This window comes from Suricata suricatta, chromosome 2, assembly GCF_006229205.1.
Source record: "Suricata suricatta isolate VVHF042 chromosome 2, meerkat_22Aug2017_6uvM2_HiC, whole genome shotgun sequence".
Classification (NCBI taxonomy): Eukaryota; Metazoa; Chordata; class Mammalia; order Carnivora; family Herpestidae; genus Suricata; species Suricata suricatta.
In genome coordinates this window covers 147,675,650-147,702,893 of record NC_043701.1, presented here as the reverse complement: position 1 = coordinate 147,702,893, position 27,244 = coordinate 147,675,650, and the positions used below count along the sequence as shown (strand labels likewise).

Sequence of the window (27,244 nt, the reverse complement as noted above, 5' to 3'; positions counted from 1 at the left end):
AAACTTGTTTCACTTTTTAAAAGGTAGCCTTTCCTTGATCAGAAAATAGCCTTCAGAGGAAAGCTTCCTCAGTAAAGAAAACCCATTCTATGCAAATAAACATGTCTGCAAGATTGCCTTGGGTCAGTTCTCAGCCGTCTCTGCTTGCAGGTAGCTGCTGCAATGGAGGGAGGGTGGAGTGCTCGTCTCTACCATGGCAGCACCTGGAGGGGCTGGGCTGGGTGGCCTGCTTGTGGGCAGGGCTCGGCTCAGCGCAGTGCTGCAATTGGGTGGGGGGGGCTTGGGAGCTTGCTCACTGCTTGAGCCAGCCCTTGAGAAGAAGATGGGGAGCTGGAGCAGCGCAGCCATAAGGAATCTTCTGGACCTGCCCCAGGGGCATAGCCAAAAGGACAGGGAGTAAGGGAGGGAAGGAGAAAGGGGGTGGCAAGTGGAGCAGATCCAGGATCTGAGAAGTGGCTTGGGAGGGACCCGGTCATGCAAATAGTGCCTTCCCAGGGAGGGAAGCCCTTCAAGTGGATCTTTCTCAGAATCCCTACTTCCTTTGAGACTTTAGGGATCCCACATGGCTAAGTACGTGTTGATGTGCATGTGTGTGTGCGTGTGTGTAAGTGATTGGGGAAAAGGAAGTAAGTTCTTCTGGGTTTATGGGGGGGTGGTTAGTCAGCTGTAATTCTCAAGAAATGCCTTCTGTGGCAAAGTCCTCTAGGTCATTGGTGGAGATGATGCCCAGGCGAGGGGTGTCTCTCCCCTCCTCCCGGAGGCTCCTCATCTCCGGGCGCTGGCCTTCAGAGTGCTGGATGGGGTCCCCATGAGGCCTCAGGGACTGCAGGCTGGCCTCGCGTGCCCTCCGGGGCCCCAGCCCGGCTGCCTCGGTGGTGGTGTGAGGGCCCTGACTTAGGAAGGTGGGGGCAGACAGCTGAGAGGAGCAACGCAGCGGCATCAAGGCCGTCACGGGCAGGGGCCGGAAGTGGGGGTACAGCATGTAGGGGGCATCCAGTGTGTCTGGCGGGGGCGGCTCGGGGGAGCCCCCTTCAGAGGTTGGGATGGAGACCTTGACGTATTTGCCCGTCTCAGGGTCATAGAAGGTCTTGATTTTCACCTGGAGTGGCAGATCGAAGACAAAGTACTCTCCAGATTGGGGGTCTTGGAGGACCTTCTGGGTGGCAGGGTAAGGCGGCAGGGGCGTAAGGCACTGGGATCCCCCAGGCTGCCTCCTGATGGGCTCTGAGAAGGCAGACACTGAGTGGCGGTGGATGGGAGGGGGCAGAGATCGGACCCCGGGGCACCTGGGTGGGGGCCTCTCTCTGGGAGGTGGTGGCCCTCGGTCGCAGTCCTCCAGGCACGGCTTTTCTTCCAGGGGTTCGCCATGCTTTTCTTGCAGCTGGTCGGTCTTTCTCCTCTTGTTGGCCAGCTTTTTCGCCCGCCGCAGGGCCTTTTCCGTTTTGGGTGGGACTGCAGGAGGCTTGCCGGCTGCCCTCTCCAGCGGAGTGGCGAGTTCTGGTTTCTCAGACAGGCCTGCCAAGCTGGCAGTTGCGTCCAGCACCAAGCCTCTTGGAGAAAGTGTCCTGAGGTCTTCCGCAAATGGCTCAAGTTGGGGGTCGGAGCCAGCCTCCCATGTGAGGGCGTGTGTCAGGTCCTCCCTGCGGGCAGCCCTGGCAGGGTAGGGGCTGGCCCAGGGGCTGGGGTGAGTGGGCTCCCCGGGCAGCAGGCCCGGGTCACTGGGGGCCTGGGAGGCATCGTCCCAGATGCTGCTGGCGGCTGGCGAGCACCCGCTGCTCTCCTCCGGGGAGCTGGCATTGGGGGAAGTTGCTGTCTCACCAGGGACCAGTCTTCTCCCCGATGGCCCTGCTCTGGGTGTAGACAGTAAGTGACTTTTGAAATCTTGTGTGTGTTCTTCCCAACAGGTTCCCAGCTGCTGTGGGGGGAGCTGGTCTTCTGGGTGGCCCTCGGGCAAAGCGATGGTGGGGATGCACCTCCGAGCATCCAGCTTCCCCTGGACTGTGCAATCATTTGCCACAACTCCACCGGCAGCCTCTGGGGGTGGCTTTGGCCCTTCAGCCTCTCCCACGAGTGGAGGAGATGGGACATTCCCCATTGGGGCTGGCACCTGCCCATGGTCCTCCGTGCTCCCCCAGGCCGTGTGCTTTGAGTGTGTGCCCTGCGTGTTAGCAGGCATGGGGGTGTTGGCCACTTCCTGGCTCTCAGGGCCACAAAGCCCAGCCTCTTCTCCCCAGCCTGGTTTTGTCAGGTCTTCCTCTTTGTGGCCACTGCCCATTGGGTCCTCTGATGACATGGCCCTCAGGAGGGGCAGCATGATGGGTTTTATCACAGGGGTGGCCCTGAGAGTGTTGTCTTTAATTGCAAACAGTATGCGCTTGTTTGTAGTGGAAGATGGCAAGGGGGTAGGGTCTCTCCTTGTATCCTTACTTCCTGGGATCCAAGTGCCTCTGAAGTTAGCGTCCTCTCTCGATGCCTTCCTAGGTCTATATCCAGACAAGCTTTCCCCTTCTTGCAACGACGCCCCCTGGCTGTGCTCCTGCACGCATGCGTGCCCGTTACTTAAGGCATCCTGCGGTAACTCATCTTTCCCTATCTCCTTCTCCTCGTCCTTCTGACTGTCACCTGCACTTTCATCATTCCTCCTGTCTTCCTGCTGGCTCTCGGTAAACCATGTCTTCTGCTGGTCTTCAAATGAGGCAAAGGACTGGTCCGAGGAGCTGGTGCTGAATTTGGCCTTACTTTTGAAGCACGGCATGAAATCGGACTGGGTGTCACTGTAAAACACATCTTCTTCCTCGGGAGAGAGGGGCCCTGGGGAGAATTTCTGGTTAAAGTTTGGATTCTGAAGTCCTGCCTCTCTCTCAGGCTCTGTCTCTTGAGACACAGATCTCGAAAACCCCTTCTCTAGGCTGGGGGTCTTTGGTTTCTCTCCAGCCTTCCCTGCTTCAGGCTCTCTGCCGCAAAGCCTCAGGGACAGGTGCTTCCTGGGGCAGTGGTCCCTCACCTCTGGACACTTGCTGGACCTGGCAGTGCCCATTTCTGGTTCTCCATCATCCTTCTCATAGCTGTTTCTGTCAGCTCCCTCCCCATTGATGGAGAAGGGGGCTTGGGTGATGGCTGGAGGTGAGTTAAGAGTTAGACGGTTGTCCACAGAGGCTGCACCAGGGTCAGCTTTACGGTCCATCTGGGTACTGACATGGGACACAGAAGGGGCTTCAGCTGCTCTTTCCTTAGAAAGCTCGTTTGGAGGGCTCTCCTCAAGCCCATTGGGTAGGATGATGCCATTGCTCACCAGTTCTTGCTTGCCTCTGGTTTTCTCCTCGAGGCCTTTCAAGAGAGGTGAGGGACTGTATGTGCTCTTGACACGCTTCCGTACATCCTTAAGGTTGAACAGCAGGCTAGGGGCTTTGGATTTGTAGCTATCCCGAGACTGACATTCACTAGGTTCCTTCTCTTGGTATCCATTTAATTGTCCTGAGGGCGACGGGGTCATCTCCACTGGCTGGCCATCAGATGGCTCCAGGATATTCTTAGTGGGGATAATGGGGGTCAGAAGCTTACTGATGTTAAAAGGAGGACTGTAATGCTCGTTGGGGTCCATGGGCATGTCAAGAGCCTCGTTTTCTGGAAATTGTCCCTGGGGATTGTGCTTTGTGTACAAGGCTGGGCCTCTTCTGGTGGCCTGCTTCTTCTCTTCCGATGTGTCTTGCAGACTTTCTTTCTTTCCTTTGCTGGACTTTGGTTTCCTCCAAGGGGGCTGGGTGGACTTCCCCTGAAGGTCAGGTTGTGAGCCAGAAGCTTTTCCCTCTGTACCAAATACCTGGGCCCCTGAATCCCTAGGTCCCCAGGGTCCTGATGCGGAGACAGCCCCTGGAGCCAGCCTGCTCTCCTCCTGACTGCAGCTGGCCCGGGCTTGGCAGGGGGAGACTTTGTGCTCAGGGACCGGGGGCTCTTTGAACAAGGGCACGTTCTCGTAATGCTTTGCTTTGCTTTCTGGGACAGGGTCAGCAGCCTCCTTTCTCTCGGGCAGCCTCGGTTGGTGGGCGGTCCATGACTCAAAAGCACTGTTTTCACTATGAAGAAAGGTCCCTTTGCGAGGCCACTCCTTACTTCTTCCAGGCTCCCCGTTGGATGGCTTGTGCGGCGGAGAGGGGAACTTTGACTCAAATGCGCTGGCCGTGTTTTCAGGTGTTGGGAGGAAGCTGCTGGAGCTGTGACAGGCCATCTCGGGGTCCTTGGGGGACTCTTGCTCTCCGTGCTTCTTGCCAGGCTGGTGACTATTCTGATGGGCACCAGAGACTTCAGCAGGCACCCTCCTGACAGTCAGAAAGGCAGAATCGAAGCAGAAATTGACACCGCTTTCTGGAAGAGGAGCAAATTTGGGGGGGTTCTTGAGAGCCGGGGGCTTACTAGTAGGGGGTCTGCTGTCACAGCATTGGCTCTCAGTCCTGTCAAAAGATTTAATCAGCGATGACACTTTAGAAACAGGCTTGTTGCTGCTCCTCAGGCCAGAAACGGGCACCTCCAGTCTCCTCTGGGCTGGCGTCAGCGGGGGACTGCTTTTGGGATACTTTTCCTCCCCTTGGACATACTTGGGTAGCTGTTGGAACGTGGCTGCCCAGCCAGCATGCTCGGTGCCTTGGGATGGTAACTGGCTCCAAATGCCGCTTTTCCTGTGGGTGTGGCTCACCGTTCCCTGGTGAAGAGTCCCAAACACCTGGCGGGTGATATCCGGGGACAGGGTCAGGTCAGAGTCATGGAAGGATGTGTCCTCAGAGATGCACAAGCTTCGGAACGCCCGGTCTGTGAGGCTGCTCACCTCCCTGTCTGCATCATCCAGCACACTGCCGATGCTAGAAGAGTCGCTGAACCCGTCTGTGCACTTCTTATTCCCCTGCATTGTCCGCCAGCTAGGAAGACTGTCCCTGGCCAGCCAGTGAGTGCCTCTGGGTGACGGTTCTGGAGGGATTAGATGCAGACCTCTTCCCACAAACTAGAGCTTCTTGTTGACCAGATGTAATTGCAAAGTGGGCTTTTTTTTTCTCTCTGCAAAAGAAAGACGTGTAGTGTATGAACAGGATATCCAACTTAGTCGCTCCATAGGAGAGCTACACACCGGTCCAGATGGGGAATGGTGCCTGTGATGGTTCATTCTATGTGTCAACTTGTCTGGGCCCTAGTGTTCAGTTTTTGGTTAAACATATCTAGATGTTGCTAGGAAAGTAATTTTAAGATGTAATTAACATTTAAATCAATAGACCCGGAGAAAAGCAGATTACTTACCCTTCATATTGGGCGGGGGGAGGCAGCATCTCAAGGCTGAGCTCACCAGAGGAAGTGAGGATTCAGCCTCCAGTCCTTGGATGGTAGCTGCAACTCTAACTCCATGCAGGGTCACCAGTCTGCCCTCAGATGTCAGACCTGCCAGCCCCGATAACTGCATGAGCCAGGTCCTTAAAATAAAGTTCTCTCAGTACGTACACATCTTATTGGTTTTCTTCCTCTGGGGAGCCCTGCCTAATACAATGTCGAAACTTCAGATGTGTCATTTTTGCAGAGAGGTCTTCCCTGACATTCCATGGGGTGTCCCCTCTTCACTTTCTCTCACAGTACCTGGTGTATCCTCTTTGCGGTCCTGAGCATAATCTAAAGTTAAGTTGGTTTCTTTGTTGCCCATCCCATCATACTGTAAGGGCCAGGAGCTCAGGAACCACCGAGCTATCTGTCTGCTGTTTGAACTTGTCCTGGAGCCACCCGAAGAGGGCACAGTCCCCAAGAGCCTGCATCATCTGGGCTCCTCAACTCTCTGACTTGCTCTTGGGTATGACCATTGGGAGATGCTGGGTCAGCCCAGAAAGGCCTAAAATCCCTTGCATTTCTCCCCAATCCCTGCTTCTGGCTACGGTGTAGTGTCTCAGCAATTCTGTGGCCCTCCCTAACTATTGCCCCTCTCCCTGGGCTAGGCCACACCTCTCCCCTTCTCCCTAGGGGTGGGGCATGGGGAGATGTCTCTCATTCCTCCTGAGTGGCTTTATGTGCTGGGGTCTCCTGAATGCTCGTGGTCTGTTATGGTCCCTTCATTAGATTCTATTATTTAAAAAAAAATTGTGGTGAAATATACAGGGCTTAAAATTTACCAGTGTAACCATTCTAAGTGTTCAGTTCAGTAGTGTTAAGTACATTCATACTGGTGCAACCACCATCCATCTCCACAACTTTTACAGCACCCCTGACTGAGACTCTGTACCCATTAAACACCAGCTCCACTCCCCATTCCCCCCTGCTGCTGACCTTAGCCTTGGCAGCCACTGTCTACTTTCCATCTCTATGAATTTGATTACTCTAGGCACCTCATATGGGTGGAATCACACAGTGTTTGTCTTTTTGTGACTGGCTTATTCACTTAACAGAATGTCTTCAAGGATTATCCATTTCCATCCTATTTCCTCCCAGTTGAAGGCTGACTACTATTCCATTGTATGTTTATTCTGCATTTTGTTTATCCAATGAACACCTCGGTTGCTTCCACATTTTGTCTCCTATGAATAATGCTACTGTGAACACGGGTGTGCAAATATCTGATCAGGATTCTGCTTTCAATTCTTTTGGGCACATACCTAGAGGGGGAATTGCTGGATCATGTGGCAGTTCCATTTTAAAGTTTTTGACGAAACTCCACACTATTTTTCCCAGTGGTTACATCATTTTACATACCCACCGGCAAACAGTGCATAAGATTCCAGAGTCTTCACATCTTTGCCAACCCTTGTTATTCTCGCTCACTCTGGTTTTTTTTTTTTTTTTATAGTAGCCATCCTAATGTCCTAATGGGTGCGGGACAATACCTTGCATTTCCTTCTGGGTCCTGTCTGAGACGCTGCTTCCGCTGGGACCCTGGCCACTACAACCAAGGTACATACTTATACTGCCTGCAACAAGCCTGGCCCAGGCATGAGAAAAGTCAAGGAGCACATGACAAGTTAGATAAAATAGCAAGTGTAGAACCTAGTGTGGGCCCAAGCGGTGGGCATTTGGGACGGTGAACATCTGGCAAGGTGCTCCAAGTCGTCAGCTGACAGATGATGCTGTCACCAGTGCGGCCCCTTTCCCATCAGCAGCAGAAGCTGGCGAGGCAGCGTTCTTCCCTCCTTGCCTGGCTGGTCAGAGCGATAACACTGCCGGGCTTTACTGGATGTTACGTGAAGATGCTCTCATCAGGGAGGGAGGACTTGCACACCTTGTGTCCTGTCCTGTCCCGGCCCCACATGGGGGATAGCACACAAGGTGTCCTGCCCAGGCTTGAGGCTGTTGTGCGAGCAGCACTGTGTTTCAGTCCTGGAGGCCAGCCTTCTTTGGGGTTTCTTGTTTCCTGTGTCTCAACCACAGCCCTCTGGTGGGTTTCCAGTGTTGCCTCCTTGGCAGGCCGACCTGGTTTTATGAATGGGAGAACTGAGCGGGCTGTGCTGGAGAGAGGAAGGATCCCGAATTCTAGAGAACCCCTAATGTACTCTGCGAAAGGCTCTAATTACATGCTTCTAAGCCCTGCCTTGAAAATCAGGACTGCTTCTCCCGGAAAGCATAGTACAGGCCTCTTAGGGGGCAGAGGAGAGACAGCTGACTCAGCCTTTGGGCCCTGCTGGCTGGCCAGCCTCACTCCCTTCCCCATCGGCTTCCCCTTCCAGGCGGCATACCTCCGGTCACAGGGTTGGGGGCATTTGGATGTCAGGGAAAGTTCCGGCCATTCTGATCAAAGGAACGATTCCTCCAATCTCCACCCTGTTGGCGCCCTCTCTTCCTGCTTCGCATTCAGACACAAACCCTGGAATGGAGTGTTTGTTTGCTAGAGCTGCCACAGCGAAGTACCACAGAGTGCGGGCTTACACAACAGAGAGTTAGTATTTCTCAGTGCCAGAGGCTGGAAGTCCGAAATCGAGGTGTCAGCCTGGTTAAGTCCTTTTTCTGGCTGCGAGGAAAGGGTCTGTTCCAGACCATTCTCCTTGGTTTGTAGATGCCCATCTTCTCCTGTGTCTTCACACTGTCTTTCCTGTGTCTTTGTCTCTCTGTCCAAACTTCCCCTTTTGATAAGAGCATCAGTCCGCTGGGATTAGAGCTCACCCTAATGATCTCATCTTAACTCATTTCAGCTGCCACGACCCTATTTCCAAATGAGATCTCATTCTGAGGTCCTGGGGGTTAGGACTTGAACAAGTGAACATTTGGGGAGTACAGCTCAGCTCACAACACCAAGGGCTTCAGTTTGCAATCTTGAGGAATGAGCAATGACAATTAAAGATCAATTTGCTGGGGACGACCTGGTGGGCAGAACAGTCCTGGGTCGCCTATGGCCTTGCTGGGTGGTGAGTCTCTGTCAGAACTACCAGCTCTGAGTTTGTGTGATTGGGGGTGGGGTGGGGGACTTCAGGGCTTCGACCACCATGAGTCAAGTTTTCTGGATCCTGAATGCTGGGGTCATGATCTTGGCAATGGCTGCACTCTGTAATGGTAATACTGGGGTTTCTATACTTCCACATTTATATGAAAATAGGACAGTGTAGATTTAAATTTAGAATCTTCAAGGTAAGTAAGCAACTCCTAGCCAATTAAATACACCCCCACTATTAGCAGATATTTGTTATTTTTTGAACGCTCAGCTTCCATCCATCTCCTCTGAATAGAAATACTTGATAACTTTGGGAGTCATTTCTTGTTCCCATTGTGGTTAGTCTTGATGGGGCTGAAAGTTCAAGGTGCCTGCTGAGACCTCCCTGGGCCAAGTGCAGACATGAGGCTCAGGCCAAGCCCTCTGCACTGTTTCTTCTAAAGTGGTGCCAGGATGGAACTGTGCTTGGACATTCTTTCCAGCACCAGAGCCGCCTGCTCACCCTTTCCCAGCCCAGAAGTTCAGTCTTCACCTGGCACCTGCAGGGGCTCCAATTGCCTTTTAATACTCATCTATTTCAGTTGAATTTGTCCAGTTTCTGTTTCTTTTGTGTATGGCCACAGAGCCCTGACTGATCTTGGGTTGTGTCATAATTCCACACGGTAATAAAAGATGTTCACTGATTATTGAAGTATTCAGAAAATACAGTAGATTCCCCTTATCCATGGGGGATATGTTCCAAGACCCCCAGTGGATGGCTGAAAAATGTGTGGGTGGTAATATCGAATCCTGTACATACTATGTTTAACCTATGATAAAGCTTACTATATAAATCAGACACAAGAAGAGATTAACAGCAATACTCAATATTAAATAGAACAATTATCACAATATACTAGTAGAAGTTATGTGAATATGGTCTCTCTCTCTCTCAAAATCCTACTGTACTGTATTTGTCGTCCTTGTGATGATGTGAGATGATAAAATGTTTGTGTGAGGAGTTGACGGGGCGGGGGGGCGGTGAATGACGTGGCACTGTGAAGTAGGGCTAGGCTATTACTGACCTTCTGACTGTCTGTCAGAAGGAGAGTCATGTGCTTCCAGACTGAGGTTGATCGCAGGTGACTGAAATCCCAAACAAACAAAACCATGGATGGGTGGGGGGAGCTACTGTAACCACATTTCTCCGGCCTCAGGAAGGAGAGAGACCTTTATTCAGATAACTTCTTCAATTCTGATTTGATTTTCCTGGCTTCAGATTGGACAGCCATAAATTTGGTTTCATCCCCCACTTCCACCCTCTCGTCTCCCGATGTCCAGCGGAGCCAGCACAGCGGCTGACAACTGAAAGTGTTTTCTTGGGTTGGTTCCATACCTGTTACAGCAGTAGGGGGTGCAGGCGCCTGCCTCGCTGGGTTTTAGGATCAATGGTTTTAAAACTTCTTCTCATGCTTACAGTCACTGTCATCATTGCCCATCTAGAAAGAAGAAGAAAAATAGTATCAGTGGACCCAACCGACCAACTGGTCAAGCACGTACTGGGTGCAAAAGATGTCTTTAAATGTCAGTGTGACAGTTGGCTTTCTTTATATATATATATATATATATATATTTTTTTTTTTTTAAATCTGCACTTGAACTCAACAAAATTCCAGACATAGGCATTTTTGGTGAAAAGCAATAGAGGGCTAATATCTATACCTTCCAATATTTGTTAATTCATCTCTGGGCCAAGAAATCTTTAGGAACTCATATTAAGCCTTTGAGATTTCTAATACTGTTGGCCCACTTGTGAATTATTTTTTGCTAGTCATATCTGACCAAAGGCCCTTTCCCACGTGGATTCATAACTCAGATTTTGCAGTGAAGAGAATTGGAGTGGCAGAACTTGAATCCACTCGGCAAGCAGTAGCACAGTGTTCGATTTATTGTTGGCAGCAGGCTTGAGTATCTATTTTGACAGCTAAAAAACCAAAAAGCTGCCCAGGAGAATTTTAAGAGTGTTCAGAATGAAGTGGAAACTAATTAAAATAAATCCATTATGCAAATTTTAAATGCAGACCATTGGGGCTTCCTCAAGCCCTTCCACACCTCACAGCTCCTGGATAGTAATCTGATCTGTAGTAGTTTATTAATAATATTAATAATCATACTAACTCAGATTTGTGGAGTACATTTCTTTGGAGGTTCACAGAGAACTTTATGTCATCACCATCTGTCTGGCCTCATCCCTGACTCCTAAGCTGTCCCTTGTCCTCACACCACGCTGGGTTCCCTTTTCTGTAGCTCATGGCGAACTGTCACAGGTCACATATCATAATCCACGTGTCTCGGGAATCGATAGTAGCTTCATTTTCTTCTCAACTGGAAAGAAAATCCCTTAAACCCAAAAAAGAAATCTTATTTGCATTTGTGGACTGAGCTCATCCATATAAATGTGGCAGTGCTCTGAATTATCTTTATATTCCATTTTTCTGGAGGGCAAACTAGGCACAGAAAAAAGGAGTCCTTCTCTTGAGAAGGGCTGTTGACCTTGGATGTTAAGTCCATCTGAAAAATTCAGATTGACCCTTTTGTGTCACAAGATAGTGGGTCTATTTCATTGTCTGCCGCTCCACTGAGATGCAGCTCAGAGATAAGGGCGAAATCAGTCCATGTTGCACGTGGCTAAGACGTAGGTATAGAAGGATGTGGTGACGTTTACTTTGTGAACATTTAGGGAAACTATCACTCTGTGCTTGGATTCATGGACTCACTATCATTGCTGCTGAAACACACAATGAGGCCGGTGCAGATCTGCCCTGCTCGCTGCTTTGGGGACTCCCTTGGGCTATTCAATATTCATTCTCAGCACTGCATTCACAATGGCTTGTAAAACTCAAATCTGTTCATGTCAACCTCTTGCTTAGAATCCCTCAATGGCTTCCCAGTTTTAAAGAGTGAAAATCAGCCTCCTTAACAAAGAGCCTTCCTTTCCATCCTTCTCTTGAACTATTTCCCCCCCTCATGCTTGGCTTTCCAGAGTGTAACTCAGAGCCTTTGCACACATTGTTCCCTTTCCCTGGAATTTTTTTACTTTCACTTTCCCCCTATTACTTGCTTAACTCTTACGCATGCTTCAGAACCCGGTTCACAGGACCCTTCAATAAAGCAGCTTCTTCAGGCTACTTTAAGCCCCCCTGTTATATACTTTCATAGCTTGCTGGACCCACTCCTTCGCAGTACTTAATATAATTGTACTTAAGTAGTTACCTGGGTGATTATTATTTAATGTTTGTCTTTCCTGGTAACCTAGGTGCTTCTCTGTGGCTGTGTGCATGCCTGGCGGGCTCTCCAGGCTACCCTCAGGGGGCACAGCACACAGCACAAGAAATATCTGTCAAATAAATGAGCAAATCATTTCACCTCTGTCATATTCTTCACACTACTGACTGGCTAACAGGATTTATTTTACTGAAGGTCAATTATAAACTTCCAGAATTTCCACAAATTTCTAATTAGTGAATTTGAATTCAAGTGGATTTAATTGACTTTTTGATTCCCAGCCCTAAAATGTATGAAATCTGCCTGTGGTAAGAGGTGGTAAGGGGAACAGCTGTCTTAGAGGCGGCTCCCAGGCTGGCCCGGTGAAAGGCGCTCATTTGTACCATGGCGTAGACCATTTAAGTCAGGATTGAGTTTCAAAGTAATCAGGGAGAAATAAGAAGCATCTTCATGACTTCTCCATTTTCCTGTTTGTCCTTTAATTACACTCAGGGCTCCAGTTGGGGGATGACTTTGATTCCCTCTGGAGGGCTAGCATCCAGTAAATATTTGTTGAGTACATTAACTGGGGTGTTGTTTACAGCCACATTACACACGGTCATTAACTGATACATTATCTAAATTATGGGTGTCAGCAGATGACATGTGGGCATCTGCCCTGTGCTGTACAGGCCATGCCGGAGAACACCCACAGCACTCTGTTTCCCGGTCCTCCAGCACTCCACCTGCTGATGCTAGGTGCTGGTCAGGCTGGCATCGGGTGGGGCAGGTTCTGCAAAGCATCAGAAGGCAAAGGGTTTGGGTGCCCTGGCAGGAAGTAGTGGACTGGACTTTCCAGTTCAGCCACTGGGCAGGGGTAAAGGGGCTGGTGACACATCTGTCTTGAAGACTGGCTTGGTGGAGACCTGGGGCATGTGTGCACCCCTGTGGCCTTAAGACTGGGCGAGTTAACACTTGAGGATGTGTTTTTCTCCCCTTATTTCCAGGATCATATTTTGGGGTCAGAATATATATCAAACAAACCAAATCTGAGCGTGCATCGTTATGAATCAGCTTTTCCTCCTGACGAGCCACGAAATGCCCTTTGCACAGTCCTCACTAGGTTCTCTCTCTTCTGGAATGTTTTCTCATGTGGTGCCGTTACCCGTGCCACACTACATGATGCTGTCGAACTATCATGGACTAGAATATGCTGCTTTTTGCAGATACAGTTTTCTCTCTTCTGGTCCCTTACACATGCCGCTGAGGACCCTGAAGGTCCTCTTGGTGGCAGAGCTGGGGCTCTCCTCATGCTCACCTTTCTCCAGGCCTGCGGTGCACTGGTGAAGGAGCTATAGGCCCTGGGGTGTCCTGGCTTGGAGTCCTTGGAGTCCTACTCTTGCTGCCCACCATGTCTGTTTCTGTCCCCTGGCCACCAACTTGCTGCCTGCTTCCTCCCCAGCTTTCCTCTTCCTTGTAGAATTTTTTTTTTTAAACAGCTTTATTCCACTTTATCTGCTGTAAGTCCATCTTTCCAGCAAGGCCTTGATCTCCTTAGAGTGAGCGCCCTGAACTGGCTCGTCTTTGACTGAGAGGATTGCCGGTGCTTGGTGGTCACACAGCACTGTTTTCAACTGCTGCTGCTGTGTGTGCTTCCTGGCTCGCAAGGGTGTGAGGACAGAGGCTTGCTGCGGTGTGTGGTGTGGTGCAGGAGGGCCGGAAGTTCTGCCACCCCACACTCTCCTCGCCTTGCACCGGGTCCCTGGCTGGAGCCAGCCCAGGCCTGAGAGGACACGCAGCCCACCTTCTGCTGGTCTGTCCTTGCAGTGAGGCCAGGAAGTGGCTGGAGGAGGGGACTCATACCCTTTGCCCTGTGCAGACCCTTCTCCAGATGCTCCACATACTGCTACTCATCCAAGCCTTGTGGCTGAAGAAGTGTGACGAGCCCACAGAACCGGGACCCTCCTGGGACGCCCCATCTCCAGCACCAAAATCATCCACGTGGCCATATGCTATTGGCTTCCTTTCTGAGATGAGACAATGGAGCCTCAGAGAGGGGACGTGAATATTCCCTGCCACACAGCTGGTGAGAGACAGAGCTGGGCTTGAGACCCAGGCCTGTGTGGTCCTGGAGTCGGATACCAAAAGGGAGGGAGGAGTTGCTGGTTTGTCATGGCCGGGTTGTCACACTGAGCTAACTAAAAATACAGGACATCCAGTGAAATTCGAATTCTAGATAAACAACCTACTTAACATGAGTGTGTCCTGTGTAACCATTGGGATATACTTTGTATTAGAGTTGTCTGTAAAATTAATCATCACATACTTAAATTAAAAATACATATTCATTGTTTATCTGAAATTCAAATTTCACGGGACATCCCGTTTTTTTTTATCTGGCAACCCGTGGTCCTCACGACTTTTGGAACCCAGAGTGGATCACTTTCAGTAGAGGACAATGCAGTGAGTCAATAGAGGATGACTCATGTCTGCATGTCACTCTGCACTTCGGGACACATTTGGCAGCCATTATCTTGTTTGATTCTCAACGTCCCTCTGAGGTGGGGTGAGCAGCACTGACTGTCACCATTTTCTAGGTGGAGAAGGAAAGACACAGAGAGGTGCAGAATGCTGTTTGGTGTCCCACAGCATGTAGAGAAGAGAACAGAAGCCGGAGTTCAGCCCAGGCTCAAGCCTCCATCACTCTGCGCCTCCTCCAGGAGTCAGCCCTGACCCTCTGGTCCCTGGGCTCGGGCAAATGGGTGTGTCTTGGGCTCTTGGGCTGCAGTTCAGTGGGGAGGATTGAGGACCAGGATGGAGGAGAGGAGGGCTTTTGTTTCTCATCACCTCCCACAGGTCTTCCCAGCTCAGAGACTGGATGTGCTGATTCAGAGGGTGAGCAGAGGTCCTACCTGTCGGAGAAGGCACACAGCAGGCAGGTTGGGGTGGGTCTTGCAGAGTCGGGAGGGATGCTCTCTATTTGCTAAAAAACCCCTTTCACGGTTCTCCTCTGGTTCCTGTCTCTGCACAGGAAGCCATTGGGGTTTGCTTTGCTGCTGGGTTTGACCACTTGCCTGCAGTGTGGTTTTTGAGCCCGAGCTCTTTGGGTGGATTTAATTACCTTAATTGAATGGTGTTTTCACTTCTCAGCAAAGGGGAAGCAGGAAGCTGGTGGAGATGACTGGGGTTGGCTTTATCAAACCCAGAAGGCCCTAACAAATTGGAATGGATTCCTCTTGGTCTTCTTTCTGGGTGGTTTTTTGAAATGTTGAGGAACTGTTCAGTGTAGTGCACATGACAGCCCCCTGTCTATGTGCTCAAGGGCCCTGTTCCAGCCTGTGAATGCACAGATGTCTCACACGCAGCCTCCACCACCCCACCCTGTACCAGGCCAGCGACTTGCTCTGGACTCTTGCCCAGAGCCACGCTCTTGACCTCACTGTGCAATTGCCAACAGCCCTCCCGGTAGGCCATTTCAGAGAGAATGGCCTTGTCTACATCCTATATTTTACAAGGTGAATGATGGTAGCAAAATCGACCTACTCAGTTGGGGTCTTTTGGGAGGGGGAGCAGGGCACGTGCCTGCATTCACTCATTCTGCACCAAAACTCATCATCCCGCCCCTGACAGATGAGGGGACTGAGGCTCCCCGGTTACTCGCTGTGTCTTGCGGAGTGCTGGGGCCGGAAATGCGTGTCTTTTCTCCAGGGCCCTGCTTCTTGGCTCCACAACTATTCCTTCTCAGCCATGCCCAATTTTATGACTTCTCTGTCCTTTTAACTTTGGGAAATCAGAAATATCAAGGTCATTACATTGTAATGTACATTACTGGAAGAAAACATGGGCTCTTGTAAAGCCCATGAAGGTCTTTCATGCATTCATTCACTTGACAACTATCCACAGAGCACTACCGTGTGCCACCTTGTCCCAGAGCTGGGGTTTGGCAGTGGTAGGGCTGACCTGGGCTCCGACTTGTGGAACTCGGGAGAATCGCCAAGGACACTGGGCCACATGTACCTCAGACTGCCTCGGATTGGCTTCCACTGGGCGGTGTCTCTCATGCATGGAAAATGCAGCTTTGGTTTGCACACAGGTCACTGTGCATCTGGATTGGGCATCTGGTCGGGAACTTGTGAGCAGGGGAAGAGGGTGGGTCTGCATTTTAACCTGGTTGAATGGCCTAAGCCTAGGAACTAGACCTGGTAAACCAAGGGCTCTCTGGCTGACTCCTGGACTCTGCCCCAGGAGAGGACAAGCCTGGCTTCCTCCAGCTCCAGGAGTACGGAGTGCAGAAATGCACTGGGGGCCCTGATGGCACAGTTTCAAAGCCCTGCACCATGTAGGAGTCCAGGAATCACAGGGAATGTGGTGGAAGGAACCAGCTTGTCCGGGCTTGCTGGACTCACAGAGCCAGCTGTGGGCAGGTGATCCCAGCTACTGTGGGCATTCTGCTGCCCTCAGGAGAGAGCTTCGAAGGAGAGAGACTTTCTTTCTGGAGCTCAGCCCAGTCTAAATCCTACTTCCCGCCTGGGTCAGCAATCTGCCCTGTCTGGATGGGACATTTCTTCAGGAGCCTCTGAGCATTACCCACGTCTGCAGCTAGAGGTCAGGGAGCCTGGCATAAGGAAGGACAGGCCTGGTCTAAACAAGCTCCCCACAAGGGGAGGGTGCTGGCACCTGGCATCACACATTCAGTGGAGGTCCCAGTCACAGGATAATGGGGGAGAAGCAGGCTACAGAGGCAAAGGGAGGAAATGAGAGATGGAGAGAGGGGCTGAGTTCAAAGACCCAACAACCTGCCCCTGCCGATCCTTGTTCCTGTTCCCTGCTTGTATGACATGACCAGGGGGCTGAGTGATATTTAACAGCTGGCTGTCTAGGGCAAAGCTCTGGCTTTGTAGCACTGGCTGATGTCAGTGGCTGACATCCAGCTGCTGACCTAGAATTGTAGCAGTGGGTCTGAGATGCAGATAGCGGACCATCATGTGGATTCTCAGTTACTTTTATAAGGATACTTGGGCAGGGGTCTTGCAGCCGGGTTTCTGACCGTTTCTGGTGGCCAGCCATTGTTGAGGATCACTCCTTGGAGCTCTTGGTGGCCAGATGTGTGGGATTCGGTCAAGCTGTCTTTGAACATTCCCTTCCACCAGCAAGGAGATCAGGCCTGGTATTTCTGGGCTTCAAGAAGCCCAGCTCCTCCACGTGCTCTCTGCAGATGGCCTCCGTGGCCAGACCTAACCTGAATTCCAGAGGTTATACCCACTGCCAGGCCAGGGAGAGGCAGCCACTGGAAGGGGGGCACACAGCTCCTTCAGAAACACAGGGGCCACCAAAATGGTGGATCCATCTGGGTCTGGGCCAGGTCCTGGTGCTCTTCTACATTCCCTGGGTATCACCTTGGCTAAATTACTCAGTTCCAAGTTCCAAGCTCCATTCTCAGTTCCAAGAACATGTTGCTCCAAAGTCTGTGAGCCTTAGTATTCTCATCTGTAAAATGGAGCCAATGCTATACACCTGTGTATAAATAACAGGGGTTCTCAACCTTGGCACTACTGACTTTGCTGAAGTCCCCTGGGGAAAATTCAGCTCTGCTGCTGCGGAATCACAGAGAAGGCATTAGTCCAACCATCGGAACATCATTCATTCGTTCATTCATTCATTCATTCATATCTTCCACATTTTCAAGAACATGTTGCCCTGAACTCTGGAAATGGTAGGAACTAAAATGAGATAGCAGTCAAATAGGCAGTTCTAGGCAGTAGAAAGAGCTGGAGACTTGATACCAGGGCAGGTTGTTCTTGGGCAAGTCACTTAACTCCTACCTATCTGTAAAACAGGAACAATATGAAACATGCCTGGCTCTGCCTGCCCCTTCCCCGCTCCCCCGGGATGCTCCCCACGCTGGAGAGGGGTAGGAAAGGAAGGGTCCTGATATTGGTCCCTGAGGCAGCCAGTGCCTGAGTCTCCTGGTGGTTAGTGCCACCTGACTCCCCAGGTCCTGGGTCCTTCCCTGGCCAGAGGGACACCTGCCCCAGAAGGAGGCCTAGGGAGCCCCAGCCATCACAGAATCATGTTTTACCTTTCAGCCACTGGGCACGAAGGGAACTATGTGTGTGCCTTTCTCTACATGTCTCCCAAGAGCACAGGTTTCATACCTCATTTTTCACTCAACACAGAGTAGGAAATACATCACAGCACAGCACAGAACCTGCTCAGAGACATGTACGGTTGACCTTTGAGCAACATGGGTCCACTTATACACGGCTTTTCCCCCCATAAATACAGTTCAGTACCATACATGTGTTTTCTCTTTCTTATAACATTTTCTTTTTTGTAGGTTCTTTTATTGTAAGAATACAGTACATAATACATATGTTTTTGACTGTTTATGTTATCAGTAGATAAGTTTTTGGGGAGTCAAAATACACAGATTTTTTGACTGCATGAGGTGATCGTTGGTACCCCTAACCCACTTGTTATTCGAGGGTCAACTGTAGATCAAGGAAAATTCTGGAAGCAAAACTCAGTCTGCTTATCTGTACTACTCTGATACGTTCTGTTCTAGTCCTTCATTTATCTGCAATTTGGTAAGTGATTTCAGGCCCAATAATGAGTTCTGATCTGCTGTGTTTTTTATAAACTACTCTGGATATGTAATTCCAGGTTGGGTTCAATTGCTGACACCCTGTTTGTAGTGATGCTGGGCCTTCCTTTGGATAGAGAAGTGGAGAGCTGAGGCACAACCGCCGTGCCTGGCAAGGTCTGACAGATGCATGGGGGGTTGGAGAGGTGACGATCACAAGTAGGGGATTTACAGGCCAGGCCTTGCTCTTGCTTCACTGCTGGGTCCCCAGTCCCTGCACCGTGCCCGGGCCTTTGTCAAAGGAGCGAATGAGTTAATGAATAAGAGACATCACCCTGTACTAAGTACCTGGCATAGGACAAGCACTTTATATACCCCAATATTATTGATTCATGTTTATTACTATGTAGTTAATATTTGCAACAACCTTGAAAAGTGGCAATCACTCTTGTTCTTTACAGAAGAGGAACTTGGAGTCCAGAAAGGTTTACACCTGAGGGTGCGGGGTGTGAAGCCGGGGTTGCTGGGAAGGAGAGGTTGCCTATAACCTGCATTTAAAGGAGTTCCTCCAGAAGCTTCTTAATTGCCTCCTGGAAGACTGAGAACTCTGCTCAGTACCATCCTGCCCCTGGCCACCTGCAGTCTCCACACTCCTGGTCCTTGCCCTGGAGCTCATCTTAGGACCTTGGGTCATAGGGTGTCCTATCATGAGCACCCCATCACTCTTGAGAGGCCACGAAAGCCTGCCCTGCCCCTTAATGGCCAGTGTGGCTCCCTGGTCAGGAGGTGTGGAGTCAGACAGACTTGGGACAAGTCGTTCAATGTTTCTGAGCCTCAGTCTCATTCTCGTAGGCTGGAGCTGCTGGGAAGGAACACCCAACATCCTGGGACTTGCAGAATCCCTATGGCTCATGAAGTGGGTCTTGCAGGGAGGAATGATTGTCCAGACAGGAGGCCCCTTCAGTGGTTCCCAGAGAAAGAGACACTTGGATTTGTTGGGAGTAGGGTGTCCCTCAGCACCCATCCTCTCTCCAGCCCCTGGGAAGAAATTTGGGAAAGAGCACCCCCTGAAAGTGGCCCTGGAGTGTCCCAGGTTTGGGCAGAGAGGAGGTTCTGGGCAGAGCACCCAGATCACAGGGGCGGGCGTGCTGCGGCATTCTCACCCATCTGCAAGCTGGCGCTATGGAGCTGGGTGGCAAAGGCACAGAGCTGGGAGAGCCTTCTGGGAGCACCAGCACCCTGCTGGGCAATTCCAGGCATCCCGTTTATACAGCTCCTACTGCCCGCCACACACTTGATATCCACGATCTTGCTCAGAGGTCACAACCAGAGGCAAACGAGGCAGGGCTGGTGCCAAAGGAGTCTGAGGTGGGAAAACTGAGGATCAGAGAGGTTGAGGAACTTGCTCAAAGTCACACACAGAGAGCACCAGAGTTGGAATTCAGACTCAGGTGTCCGTGCTACCTGACGCTGCCCTTCCCATGCAGCCAAGATAGACAGAGACTTTGGGCTTCTGGGGTCTCCATCTGCCATGGTGTCTGTGCAGGGGTGGGGAGGATAGCAGCAGCTTCTCTCTTAGCACCTTCTTTCCTATCTTCTATGGCTCTCCTATTCCCATCAGGGACCTGGCTGTCCTTCAGGGAGCACACTGGAGGGTGCCATCTTCCCTGTCCCTGCACAGCCAGGAAGGCATGGTTTTCTGGGAGCTCTCACCTGGAGAGCCAGGAAGTCCTAAACCCCATGTGGGCATGCACACACACACATCAGAGCCTGGCTGTCCCTGGCCTTCTTGCTTCCTGCTGGAGGTTAGAAGTGGATGGGAGATGCCTGTTTGGTAGATGACAGCTGTCCTTCCTCCCAGGGGCGTGGCAGTGTAGAGCCCGGCTCCTCCAGGGAAGGAGAGACAACTTTCCTGCTGTGAGGGACTGACAGCCATCCTACCTTCTTCATGGGATTCCTCATGGGATGCTTTATAGTGGCAAGAAAGAGGATTCAGATGTGGCCACCCAGGCTATCCTTTTAAACATGAACACTGAGGGGCGCCTAGGTGGCTCGTCGGTTAAGCATCTGACTTCGGCTCAGATCATGATCTCGCGGTCTGTGACTTCAAGCCCTATATCAGGCTCTGTGCTGACAGCTCAGAGCCTGGCACCTGCTTCAGATTCTGTGTCTCCCTCTCTATCTGCCCGTCCCCCTCTCATGCTCTGTCTCTCTCTGTCTCTCAAAAATAAATAAACATTAAAAAACTTAAAAAAAAACATGAACACTGAAGAATGCTCTTCCGACAGGCAAAGTTATTCGAAACTACCGTTCCAGTGGATTCGCAAAGATTAGCTTCTGGGAGCATCTCCTACCATGTTTGAGAACAATGTGAGGACCTTGTCCCCTTTCCTCCCTTAAGGCAGGAGTCCTTCTCAGGGCCCTAGAAGGCTTGTTGGAGTGCTGGGCCCCAGGCGGGAGATGCCGACTCAGGAGGTGGGGTGGGGCCCTCGGGCTGCTGGTGCTGCTGGTCTTGGGGCCACAGTAGGGCACCGCTGCCCTAAGCTGGAGGCTGTACCCCTTTCTGGGTGGTTGTGCTGATAAGTCATGGGCTCTTGGGCCACTCGAGCCACATGGGTGTCAACCACTGTGGTTTGGGCTGCATCTGCCTCACTCTAGGCCTGGCTCTGGGGAGGCCGTGCTTGTGTGGGGTGCAGAGATGAATCAGAAATGGTACCCTGTTCAAGGGACCATCACCGGTGAGGGGAGAGCAGGCAGAAGTGTGTGCAAGATGCCGGTCCAGGAGGTGGAAGGAAAGAGGCCTCCCCAGGCGGGGCTTGGATGCAGGCAGCCTCGAGAAAGCTTTGGCTACCAGTGTGTGCATGAGCACCCACCGGGTCCCACCTGGGCACAGGGCAGAAGGTGGTGGAAAGCACACAAGACTTAGAGTCAGACCAGGACTCCCCTTTCCTAGTCCTGTGTGACCTCGGCAAGTTACCTCTCCTCTCTGAGCCTCAGCTCCTTCATCTGCAACAATACTGACCTCATTGGGGTGGTTGTGAAGGGTGAGGGTAAAAAAACATCAAGAACCCAGCAGAAACTTATGCTGCATAAGAACTCAATGAACGGAAGCCACTGCCACTAGAGACCTTGGGCTTTTGAAAGCACAGGGAAGGAATCTACCACTGTAGTACTAACACCTGCCAACAGGATTGCTGAGTGCATTAAATGAACACGTGTGTAGAGCACATAGTAGGTGCTCACTAAATGCCACTGGTATCATTTCTGATCCCCAGAGGGGGGCAGTATAACAAAATTGCAGCCACTGATGCCAGGCCCCCTTGGGCATGATTCCTGGTTATGCTAGCTGCGAGTGGCCTTCTACAAATTATAAATCCAGTTTGTGCCTTAGTTTCCTCATCTGTAAAATGAAACTAACGGTAGTAGTTGCCTGGTGGGGTCATTGTGGGGACCCGGTGAATTCATGGTGCTGTAAATGTCGCTATCACCCCCACCACACGTTCTGCCTGATCTAGGGACGGGACACGGTAGTCACTAGCATGACATTGCATTTCCCCAATGTAAAAGGGAGAGAGAAGCAAGGCAGTGACAGATCAGTGTGTCCAGGGGGCTTCCCTGTCCTGGGACCCACCCCCAGGTATGCTCTCTCTGCCAGGTTTCTCTGCCACAGTAAACCACTCAGCTCCCTCATTCTGAGACTGGATCTTGGCTGACCTGGCACAGTGTTGGTGCTTGTAGGGCATTCCCCTTAAATAGGCAGTCCCTCAAAGTGATCTGGGGAAAACTTCCATGCTCAGTGACAATTTAAATTCCCACCCTTGCCCTTGAGATTTAGATTACAATGAGGTAAATTTAAAGTAGGTAAAATTAAGTAAAGTTTCAACCTCTGTTCTCCTCTTTGGGAGTGACTGGTGGGGCAGAGCAGGGCATTCGGGCTGGTGCTGGTGCTCAAGGAGTGGCCCAGAAGCCGCCCACGTTGCTTCGTGGGTGGGAAGATCACTTCCCCCTAGGGCTGAGTCCTCCACCCCACGCGGTGAAGGTGCACAGATGCATGACACGTCTTGGTAGAAGAGGGGAGGTAATGATGACGTGTGAATGTCCAGCGGTCACTGAGTGATGGGTCAGTCCTCCGTGGTGTCAGCCAAAATACAGCTGAGCAATGAACACGAATCAGCTGAGCCCTGATTCACCAGGGTTTCTCTTTAGTGACCTTTGGAAGGAAAAGACCCAAGCTGGAGTTTAAGGAGGAGAGAAAAAAGTTAACAAAGAGGGCAGTTGCGGATACGGTTGTCATATTTATTACGTGCCTGGTACTTTTCATGTGTTTGCTCAGTTAATGCATGAAGGAGCCTTTGAGATGGGTTCCCATTGGTTGGTATTCCCATTTTCCAGAGGAGAATGTTGAGGCCCAGGGGCTTGTTAAGAAAGGTGGAGCCAGACTGAATCCAGATCTGCCCTGCCCCCAGGCCCCTGCTGAGCACCTCCAGGAAGGCTCCCAGGAACCTCTGAGGCTCTAAGAGAGGAGCCTGTCTGGGTTGCAGGGCTTCTTGGAGGAAGGTTTTGACTCTGGTAAGTGGTCTGGCCTCATAGAGATTCATTTGGATACAGAAAAGACACAGGTTTTTGGTCCCATCTTATTAGCTGTGCATCCTGGGACAAGTTACTGAACCTTTCTAAACTGCAGTGCCTGGGGCGCCTGGGTGGCTCAGTCGGTTAAGCCTCCGACTTCGGCTCAGGTCAGATCTCGTGTTCGTGGGTTCGAGCCCTGCTTCAGGCTCTGTGCTAACAGCTCAGAGCCTGGAGCCTGCTTCTGGTTCTGTAGCTCCTTCTCTCTCTGCCCCAACCCCTCTCATGCTCTGTCTCTCTCTGTATCAAAAATAAATAAAACATTTAAAAAAATTTTAAAAATAAAATAAACTGCAGTGCCTACCTTTGCAAAGGGGATCGTGAAACCCACCATATTGGGTGACTCAGTGATAGTCACAGTGACAGTGGCAGTAACACCTGGACAACCTTTGTAAGCGCTTTGGACATGGGATAAGGCGGCCAGGGATGAAAACGGTGGGCTCCCAGGGAGACAAGCTGCTCACAGCTGGCGGGTTTAGCCCAGAGGGTTTGAATTCTGACCCCTTGAGCTCTGTGGCCTTCAGGCTTGACCTGCCTCAGAAAGAGGCTGACAGGGCCAGGTAGGGGACCAGCTAGTGGTCCAGCATGTGGGCAGGCTGCCCTGGGAGATGGCAGACCAAGGGGCGGTCCAGCACCACCTGGCTGTCTTAGGCAGGGCCCAGAGGCATGAGGCTTGAAACGAGCCTCCACAGTCAGCAGGGAGCACGGAAAGTACTGGGTCACTCAAGCAAATCTCCATTTCCTTTCCCCCTTGCCGCCTTAAGCTCCAGGTGAAGGCTTGCAATTCCCCGGTTAGCTGAACCTTGCAGCCCCGCAGAAGCTCCAGCCCTCCCTGGAAGGAGCTCCTCAGGGACAGAAAGGACCTACTGAGGCAGGCAGCAGCATCCAGGCCCTTGCTGGCACCACGTGCAGGCATCTCTGTGGGACTTGGAAGCCCTTCTAGGCCCCAGATGCCTGTGCTGTCTGTGCTCATGCTCTCTGGGCCAGAGCCTTAAAGGACCCTACCATGCAGAGAAATGGAGGACATGAGGAAGGTGTCCTCCCCACTTTCACATGCTGTGGTCCAGAAGGGTCCCTTGCCCTCTCCTACTAGGAAAGGGAGGTCTGTCTGTCAAATCCCAGGGAGATTGGTTGGTTGGCTCTTCAGTCCCTCTTGCTGTCAGATTCCCAAACATTCTGGCTCTGCCATCAAGCGCTCCAAGGCTGACAGGTACAGGTTTGGAAAGGAATGCACTTTGTACCACCTCAGTCTTCCACCTGAGAACGAGGTCAGCTGACAGCCTGTTCTGCCTCCACCTTGAGTAGGAGACATGTGTCACTCACACATGCAGCCCCCTCCAGGGAATGTGCCCTAATCGAACCCGTGACTTACATTGGGGGTGACACATCTCAGCAATGCTCCACGTACTCCATGTGCCTTGACGGATCCCTTGTCCTCCCCCCTCCATCTGTCCTCACTAGTTTGTGCAACCCCTGGGAGCCAAGTAAAAATAAAGAGGTATTTGGTATTCTCTTTACTGACTGAATGGAACATACAGTTGAATTGTAGGGTTACAGATTGGCTGGCTTCAGCGAAATGTGGCTTATGTCTCTATTTTATTATTATTATTATTATTATTTTTAGAGACAGAGACAGATCATGAGTGGGGGAGAGGCAGAGAGTGAGGGAGATGCATAATCTGAAGCAGGCTCCAGCCTCTGAGCTATAAGCATGGAGCCCGATGCGGGGCTTGAACCCACAGACTGAGATCATGACCTGAGCCAAAGTCAGATGCTTAACTTACTGAGCCACCCGGGCACCCTGAAATGTGGTTTAAACTCCCAAAAGGAGATGAAACCAGGATCCCCTGTAGCCTGTTGGGAAATGTCAGCTCTGATGTCTCCACTGAGGGTCACCTCTCTCTTAAAGCCCTTTGCATCTCTCCAGTAACCCTGTGCAGACGGAGTGAAATCCCAAGAGCCAACGAGGAATATGGCCCAGTCCTGTCTCCATGGGCTGGCAGGTTTCAGTTACTGAGATTTCTGGCATGGCTGGAGGAAAAGGGCTATTTCTAGACGTGGGGCTTCCCCTTTCCGTAAGGGTCTCTAGGGTTCCTTGAGGGTCAGGAACAAAGAAGCAGAAGTTGCCAAGACACTTGCCTGCACACTGGTGACAAGACACCAGGGATGGGTACATTCACCTCCTGAGGACTGGTAGCCTTCTGTAGCCTTCCTGCCTCCTCCACACAGCCCCTTCTCCCCAGGCTTCCAGGGGGTCCAAGCCCCTGTTTCCAGGACCCAGCATCTCACCGGCCCCTTTCCTCCCAGGAGATACAGTCGCTCCCATCCCAACTGGATTCTGGTCACCAAACAGCAGGCACAATTGTTCTCCTCTCAGAGACCCAGGGGCAGAAACACGCTGGACTCGGGTCACCCGGAGGTGTCTATTTATAAACTATCCTGATAAGCACAATCCACCCTGCTCAGCCCAGGCCACCCTCCACAGCGAAGCTAACCTCCCGTGGTAAACTGAACATTTCCTCTACCAGCCTGACTGGAAAAACCAGCCCTGAGGAGGAGCTGGGGCTCCAGTGCTGGTCTTGAAGGGTCCGTCCGGCTTATAGGCTGTTTTTTAAAATTATTATTTTGTGATGTTTATTTATTTTTGAGAGAAAGAGAGAGAGACACACACACAGAGTGTGAGTGGGGGAGGGTCAGAGAGAGAGGGAGACACAGAATCAGAAACAGGCTCCAGGCTCTGAGCTGTCAGCACAGAGCCCAATGCGGGGCTTGAACCCACGAACTATGAGATCATGACCTGAGCTGAAGTCGACTGCTTAACTGACTGAGCCCCCCAGGCACCCCGCTTATAGGTTGTTTTAACGCTGGAAATGTCCATGCTTTTTTGTGTGTGGGTACCAGATCAGCCCATCTCAAGGAGTGGTCTCATACTGCGGGGGTCAGCAAACTTTGTCCGTAAAGGGCCGCATAGTACATGTTTTCCTCCTTGCTGGCCATATGGCCTCAGCCTTTGTAGCCATGGGCAAAATGTAAATGAACAAGTGTGGCTGTGTGCCAATAAAACTTTATTTACAAAACCAGGTGTGCAGCCCACAACGGCAGGTTACCAACTTCCTCTACAAACTATTGTAGAGAAAGCTGGAATGCTGGCAAATTAAACATTTGTTTAATCTACTCTCTAGGATTCCTATACTTATGGTTTTTAAAAATATTATTTCAAATACAATTCATTATAATTGGGTCGGATATGTTGGAAAAAACATATCAATTGGTTTCAAAAAATAGCTTTTAGTTTCTAGAGGAGTTTTAGGTTCACAGCAAACTGGAGATTTCCCATATACTCCATGCCGCCCCCGCCCCCATATACATGGCCTCATCTATGGTCAACATCCATGAGAGGGTTTTAAAATCTTAAATTATAATTTTTGAAGGCTATCTAGTTTTCCACACAGATTCAGTATTTACTCTCCTCCGTGGTCAATTCTTCGCGAGAAAAGAGAGGTATCATTTTAAATTTGGCCAAGCGTGGGTCTGGTTGAGGACCCCCCGGGTGTGGGAAAACACTGTGGGGGTCCCCATGCTCGGGAGACACGTACTCTCAGAGCCCACGGGCCAGAAACGTCCCCGTGACCAACTGTCCTCTTTGTCACAGCTGTTAGATCCTGCCCAGCCCAGCACTCCAGATCGTTAGTCTCCCGCCTTCGAACCTTGTCTGTGCGATTGTCCCCATCTGGCAACGCATGACCCGGGCACATCCACAGGCTTGTGACTGCTCAGCCCTGTGAGAGCAAAGTGCCCTGACACACGCACGTAAAGACAAAGTCACACACATGCATCTGTACCCTGAGCGGCATACCCCACCGGGTCCATGCGGAAATCCAGCACCCACGGCACACCCAGCCCACCGAGAACCTCAGCCCCCAGCGCGCCCCTCGCCACTCACACCACCCTGCACGGGCGCCCAGACACAGAGCTCCATCCCCGACGGTGCCAGCGGCCCAGAGCGAATGTCCCTGCCCACGCTGAGAAACCAGACAAGTGTCTGCACCCTACCTTCCGCTCTCGCTCTCCGCGTGTCCCAGCTGCTTGCTCGGGGCCTCCCCGGGCACGGGAGACAACCCGACTCTTCCAGCAGCCCAACTCTGCCCGGCAGCCGAAACTTCTTCCCTTCTCAGCCAGGCTGCCCAAAGATGAGAGGGCGATGGATTCAAGACCCAAACCTCGTATTTTTTTTCACAAGCCTGCCCACCTGAGGAAAATCAGTGACCAGAAGTTGTCCAGACACTGGAAGTTCATGAAGTGTACCTAAATAGAGACCCAGCCGGGGGAAACCAAATGGTGTTCTTGGTGGGGAAGAGGCAAACAGTCCTCACAGCAGCACCGCGTGGTGTCAAGTAACAGTCAGATTAAAC

The 27,244-nt window shown here is 51.3% G+C and overlaps 1 protein-coding gene across 1 annotated transcript; it reads right to left on the bottom strand.

The window, feature by feature from the left end:
* Positions 1-27,194, bottom strand: C2H10orf71 (chromosome 2 C10orf71 homolog). Its single transcript, XM_029932115.1, has 3 exons — positions 26,886-27,194; positions 9,756-9,858; positions 1-5,046 (listed from the first exon to the last, which is right to left on the bottom strand). Exon 3 carries the CDS (start codon positions 4,898-4,900, stop codon positions 674-676), a length of 4,227 nt encoding a protein of 1,408 aa, XP_029787975.1. The 5' UTR covers positions 4,901-5,046; positions 9,756-9,858; positions 26,886-27,194; the 3' UTR covers positions 1-673.
* Positions 27,195-27,244: the final 50 nt, after the last annotated feature.